General features: G+C 30.4%; 1 protein-coding gene across 1 annotated transcript; it reads left to right on the forward strand.

Moving 5' to 3' along the window:
* Positions 1-3,351: 3,351 nt before the first annotated feature.
* On the forward strand, positions 3,352-5,527 carry LOC108219336 (uncharacterized). The gene is made up of 5 exons (XM_017392738.1): positions 3,352-3,462; positions 3,572-3,581; positions 4,166-4,491; positions 4,551-5,249; positions 5,408-5,527. Exons 1-5 carry the CDS (start codon positions 3,352-3,354, stop codon positions 5,525-5,527), a joined length of 1,266 nt encoding a protein of 421 aa, XP_017248227.1.
* Positions 5,528-7,623: the final 2,096 nt, after the last annotated feature.

The raw sequence follows: 7,623 nt of genomic DNA on the forward strand, positions 1-7,623 counted from the left end.
GACTAATAATATATTTTTTACATCTTAATATAGGTTCTGCTAACAAGATTTGTTGTGATTGCGGTGCTTTAATGTGGAGGCTTGAACGAACTCAACAACAACGCGCGGATTTAGATAAGTTCTCTTTATGTTGTGCAAATGGAAAAGTCCGGTTACCATTATTAAGAGAAACCCCTCCTGAATTGAAGTCGTTGGTAGATCGATCCAATGACAAAAGTGCTGATTTCTATAAATATATACGAATGTACAATTATGCATTTGTATTTACATCCGTGGGAGCTAATATGGAAAAAACTATAAATAATGGCGGTGGTCCATTTGTTTGTCGTGTACATGGCGTGATTTATCATAATATGGGATCATTGTTCACGAATCATCTAAAAAGCCAGTTTTTTCACAACTATATATGTACGATAACCAACAAGAACATGAGGAGCGTTTGAATTTTCCAAGTGGGTATGACCAGCTTGATCCTGAAATAACAAAGTCTTTTTTAATAATGTTACATCGAGAAAATGCTTTGGTACATAATTACAAACAACTTAGAGATAGATTTAGAGAATCACATATCATTCCAGCAAAGATACGTTTAGTTTCAAATCGGGAGACAGATGGTCGTGAAAACAATACTCCACCCAATGCCTTTAAGTTTGCTGCTTTAGTTCCAAATGATAATTTAACTGATAGTAGAGATATAGTCATACAGACCAACGGCGGTGCTTTTGGTAGGGTGTTAGTGCTTCATCCATGTTACATGTCGCTTCAATACCCATTGTTATTCCCTCGTGGTGAAGATGGCTATAGGACTGATATTTTACATGCTGGAGTAAGTTGTAGGTCGGAGAACAAAAGAGATTTCGTCAGTATAAGAGAGTACTACTGTTATAGGATCCATTATAGAGACATGGAAGGTCATTCTTTGATTGGAGGTGGGAGACTATTCTTACAATTTGTTATTGACGCATGGGCATGTGTTGAACACACAAGACTTACATGGGTTCTATTAAATCAAACAATATTGAGATCCGACCTCTATATTAATGTTGTTGATTCCGTTAATAAAGGGGATACTGATGCTACTAAAATAGGGAAGTGGATCGTATTGCCTTCTTCATTTACTGGTAGTCCACGTGACATGCAACAAAACTATCAAGACTGTATAGATATTTGTAGGACATGTGGGAACCCCGATTTATTTATCACATTTACATACAATCCAAAATGGCATGAAATCAAAGAGTATTGCGATAAAATACCACACACTAGCGCTGATGATATCATGTTCTAGCTAGAGTTTTTAAGATTAAGTTGGACCTTCTTTTGGAAGATTTAACTGATAATCATGTCCTTGGAAAAGTGATCGGAGGTATTATTCTTTTCAAACTCAACAAATATTATCACTACAATTTATTACTTTTATTGAATTGTCACTTTTAATAAAATTATGTCATTCCATTATATAGTTACAACCTGATCCCTTTTAGTTATTTGATTTGCTAGCTCATGCCATTAAATAGCTTGATCATCTTTTTTTCTATTCATGATATTTTATTAATCAATTAACTTTAATATCAATGCTAGAATGGATTACGATATATATAAATTTCTAATTTGTTGCACAAATAGCTATAAACCACATATATTTAAATCTAAGTATTTATTTATCTATTTATTTATTTAATATTGTCTCTAATAATTTGTTTCAACTCTTGCAGTTGCTTATACAATTGAGTTGCACAAAAGGGGTCTGCCTCATGCACATATTTTTGTTTGGCTCGACGAGTCTGACAAATGTCGTACTGCTGACGAAATTAATGAGTTAATATGTGCACAAATCCCTGATGAGACAACTGATAAGGCAGGATATGACGTTGTTTCAAAGCACATGATTCATGGACCATGTGGATCATATAATACAAAATGTGAATGCATGAAAGATGGAAAATGTAGTAAATATTTTCCAAAGGATTTCACCAACGAAACTACTATTGATTCAAATGGCTATGCTGTTTATAGGCACCGTGATGATAAACGTACAGTTCAATTGAAGGAGGCTACAATCGATAACAGGTATTACTTTCATTTAATTCGACATTAGGTAATTGTAAGCTTCTTATATTTAATTGCAATGTAATTTGAAGTATAATTTATTTTCTAGGTTTATTGTCCCGTATAACAGAGGAATCATTGTTAAGTACCAAGCTCACATAAATATTGAATGGTGTAATCAAGGAAGGTTGATAAAATATATGTTCAAATATGTAACAAAAGGTCCAGACAAAGCAACCATAGCTATTGAGAAGCCAAAGGACAAAACTTCTGTTAAGACAAACAATGACATTGTTACTAACGAGGTTGATCATTATGTGGCGTGTCGATATATTTCTTCATCAGAAGCATGTTGGCGTATATATGAATTTTCAATTCATCATCACAAGCCTGTTATTGTAAAGTTGGTGTTCCATTCGGAAAATGAGCAACAAGTGTTTTTTCGAGAGGATAATCCACTGCCAGACATTTTGGAAAGAATCAATCCTGTTGGTACAATGTTTGTACAATGGTTCAAGATAGGGATGGCAATCGGGTCGGATCGGGTCGGGTTTCATGAAGTCCATATCCAATCCGTTATATTTCGGATCGGATCGGGTTCGGGTTTGGATATTAAAATGTAAAATCCAAATCCAATCCGTCGGGTTTTTTCGGGTTTCGGATCGGATTCGGGTTTCAACCGGATATCTTAAAAAAAAAGTTAAAAATTATAAACCTGTCTGAACTATGATAATTAAGTATTTTTTTTTCAAAATTAAGATTATTGGATTGGATTCTATTGGTTTAAATTGGAATAATATAAACTTAAACCATATTAATTTTCATTATTACCAATATACAATATATTTTATACAATATATTATTAATGAAGTATTTGTCTTAAATAGAAACCCTTATTCCTTTGACCTAGTCTATTGATATTGAGAGTATTATATTACATTCATCCAAATAATTAAATATAAATATGTTATATATATAGACACACACACATTCATATTAAATTATTTATAATATATATATATATATAATATTCGGGTTTTTTTCGGGTTTCGGGTTCGGATCGGGTTCGGATAGGATTTCGGGTTTCGGATCGGGTTTCGGATCGGTAGAGGTCATATCCATATCCAAATCCAAAAAATTTCGGGTACAAAAATCAAATCCATATCCAAATCCAAATCCAAAAATTCGGGTTCGGTATATCCAAAAATTCGGGTTTCGGATCGGGTATCCGTCGGATCGGATTATTTTGCCATCCCTAGTTCAAGACAAATAAAGAAGATTCCTCTAGGAGAGAGTTGACGAATGTACAATTTCCAGAAAAATTTCTGTGGGATGAATCCCAAAAGGTATGGAACCGCAGAAAAAATAACATCCGAGTCATTTGACGCTTGGTTTACGTACACCCCACTGCAGGTACACAAATTATTTTATGCTTATTAGATTATACATTATGTAATGTCATGACTATGACTATTAAATTCCAAAACGCTACAAATCATAATAATTATATTTGTCTTTTTAGGTTATGAAAGGTATGTGCAAATTGAACACTTTTAATAATTGAACCTTTATTTATTTGCCTCAAACTCCTTTTTGCGATATGAAATCGTGTGAATTACAAATTCCATCAAAATAATGAGGGATTCACAATTGTATGGCTGAAATAATAGATGACTTTTTCTTATCACATAGAATAAGAACAAAGTTAAAATATAAGAAGGGTAAGGTGCTCAGTTGTTTACATATATAATCATAAATATGTTAAAAATTAAAATAATCAGTAAAAACATTTAAATATTTATAGTCTTTAGTGCTCTCAAGTTAACGTCTATATTTTAATTTAATTTGTAGTCTAGCTTATAATATAATGTATTCCATAATATCCAATTATGCATATATGTATTTGTTATGAATATATTTTTGTCTCAATTATATAATTATATATGTTAGTTGTTCTTTTCCTACCTTTGAATGTAGGTGAAAGGTTTTATTTGAGAATGCTTATAATATATTCCATAATATCCAATTATGCATATATGTATTTGTTATGAATATATTTTTGTCTCAATTATATAATTATATATGTTAGTTGTTCTTTTCCTACTCTTGAATGTAGGTGAAAGGTTTTATTTGAGAATGCTTTTGAACATTGTATGTGGCGCAACATCTTTCGAGGATGTTCACACTGTAAATGGAATTGTGTACAACACCGACAAAGAAGCCTGTTTCCAACATGGTCTGCTAGAGTCTGATGATGAATGGCATGAGGCGATTCGAGATGCATCCATACATCAAACTGGTGCTCAATTGAGGGAATTATTCGTGACAATGTTATTATTCCGTGATGTCTCAGATGTAACGGCATCATGGGAACAACATTGGAAATCATTTTCAGATGACATCGAGCTTAGACAAAGACGAGGTTCTGGAAAGCAAAATTTTGTTATTGACGATAGCCAACTGGAATGTCTTGTCTTGTGTTGTATGATGTGGATTTGCAGCTGCGAAAGAGAGGTAAAACATTGGAGGATTTTCCAACTTTACTCGAACGAGATGAACGTTTTCATAGGCAAAGTCAAAACACTCTTTTGTATGAAGAGAATATGTACGATACGAGAGCATTAGGAATTGAAGTAGAGAAATGTCGTGCCATGTTAAATGAGCAACAATCATATGTCTTCGAAACTGTTGTTGCTAATGTTACAATAAAGAAAGGTGATCTATTTTTTGTTTATGGGCATGGAGGTACTGGAAAGACATTTTTATGGAAGACTATTATTAACAAACTCAGATCTGAAGAAAAAATCGTGCTTGTAGTTGCATCATCAGGCATTGCATCACTGTTGATTGAAGGTGGACGTTCGGCTCATTCTAGATTCAAGATACCTATTGACATCGATGAGAACTGTACATGTAATATACAACAACAATCGTTTCTAGCAGAATTGATTGTGCAGACAGATTTGATTATTTGGGATGAGGCACCAATGAATCACAAACATATATTTGAAGCTGTTGATCGATCAGTTCGTGACTTAATGCGGCACACAGATATATGCAATCTTGAAATATCATTTGGAGGAAAAATGGTGTTGCTAGGTGGTGATTTCAGACAAATATTCCCTATTCTACCGAAAAAAGGTCGTGAAGATATTGTCATGACTTCCATTAATAAATCATACTTATGGAATGAGTGCACAGTTTTTAGACTACAAAAAATATGCGCCTTGAATCTGGTGTACCACCGGTAACAATTTCGGGACAAAAAATCTCTTATGCTGATTGGGTAATTGTTGTTGGTGATGGTAAAGTACCAACAAGTAACTTAATTGAAATAAATGAACCATATTGGATTCAGATCCCTCTTGAATTATATCTAGATCCAAAGGATGATGGAAAGAAAGTGGTTATAGATACAGTTTACTGTGATTTACACAATATGTGTGGTGATGCAGGCTATTTCAAGAACCGGCCATAATGACTCCAGATGATGTTGACTGTATAAATACAGAAGTCTTAAAATGATTCCCAGGTTAGTAATTATCGCATTTCTTATTCCTTGTAGTTAAATATGAGTATGGCATTTAGCAAAAAAAAAAAAAAAAAAAAAAAAATATGAGTATGGTGCAGTTAAATAAATGAAATACAATATTTACATATTCTTGATCAAATTACTAAACGACCAAACAAGAAGAAATTCGAAAGACAAAAATAAATTTAAAAAATAAATAAATTATGAAACATATTTTTTCATATATTTTAAATTTTGATAAAACTCTTTGTTTATGCAATAACAGTAATAATAATAGTAATTTTTCAATATATATATATATATATATATATATATATATATATATATATATATATAAATCATATGACAACTATATTCAAATTTAAATTTACATGATTAAATTATTTAAATTTAAAATAGTATAATTCTAATCAAAACTGAAAATGATTTGTCTTAGATATTGACCAAGGTAATTAAATCTTTTTTTATAAATAAATTTTAATTAGAAATAATATGATAATTACAACTTTCTGAACACCAATTTTTTCAAAAGTTTTTATAAAATATAAAAATTTAAAATAAATATAATTATATTGAAACTTTTGAAAAGTAATCAATCTGATAAACTATTCTAATTTATTTAATATATATTTTATTAATATCGCAACTTTTATAAATTCAAACAATTATTTTTTAAAAATTTAAGATGATACAGTTGTAATTAAAACTTGAAATTTAATTTAGATATTATATAATATATGCAAATATTTAATACAGCTTTGCTATATGATATCTTATTAAATTTATTCAAAACATCGGATTACAATATATATAGGAGTGTATCTCTGAAATAATATACAATCAATATACTTAATATAAAGGAGAAGCATGGGTTGTTTAGTTGGCGCCTCTCAGAGAGCTCTGTTTAATTTTTCTAATTTTTTGGATTTTTTGGATGAAAAAATATTAAAAATAAAAACTGTCTTTTTTAGTTTCGGATATATTCTAAAAAGTTTCAGAACTACTTTTTTCAAAATATCAAAATCAAATCAGAATTTGAACTATCATCATATTTTTGGAAAAGGTGTATATCAAAAATAAATTGTATTTTTGATAAGCCGGTCTTTTCTCAAATCAACCCCCATAAATTGAGGTCAGACTTCATAAAATTTAACACACGCAATTTTTCTTGAGCTTATTAGTCATCTCCATCTAATACAATAATGAGTTACACTATGTTAGATACTTTGAATGACGATAGAGATGATTAATTGATAAGAGTAAGATTTGTCGGATGTGGGAGTCGATAAATCCAAAAAAGGGAGAATAATATAGTCTTGACATGATATTGATGGATGAAAAGGTCAATGGATTAACTGTTAGGGATATATGTTTATTCGTTATTCTTTTAAAATATTTGTTTTGTTCATCGAATATGTTTTTATTGTTAATTTTTATATGGTTTACTTTGTATACAGGAAAAGATTATTCATGCAACACTTCCACAATATCTGTTTGCTCGGTTCAAGTTCCTTTTTAGTGAAGGTTGTCTCCACTGTATTAAAAAAAACGTTGTTGCAAGTAAGGGCAGTTAGATCTCATGAATTTAAATTTGATGTTTTTGCAGACAATCAATCCAAAAAAGGAAAGAATCACTAATAATCCCATCTATGGATTGGTGTTCATACGTCCATAGATGATTAATGTTCGTACAACTAGAACATAATGTTTATCCCTATTAAAATTAGAGATGGTTTCGGAATTGTATCTCTTTCAGACTTTTACGCACCTATGTTAAACACAACTAAAATTAAGATTTGTTGTGTTTTGAATCGTTACTTGCAGATTTTTATTTTCATTTATTCACTCATGAATTATAGTCCAATTTTATAATTTTATATATTAATAGGTATTGCATCGAGATGTTTATAATGTAAATTTTATTTTGTTCTATAAATATTAATTTTGAATCATTAATATAATTTTTATAGTCTTACACAAATTTATTTTATTTTATAAATATTAATATTGAATCATTAATATAATTTTTATAGACCGTCGCA

This window comes from Daucus carota, chromosome 1, assembly GCF_001625215.2.
Source record: "Daucus carota subsp. sativus chromosome 1, DH1 v3.0, whole genome shotgun sequence".
In the NCBI taxonomy this organism is placed as follows: Eukaryota; Viridiplantae; Streptophyta; class Magnoliopsida; order Apiales; family Apiaceae; genus Daucus; species Daucus carota.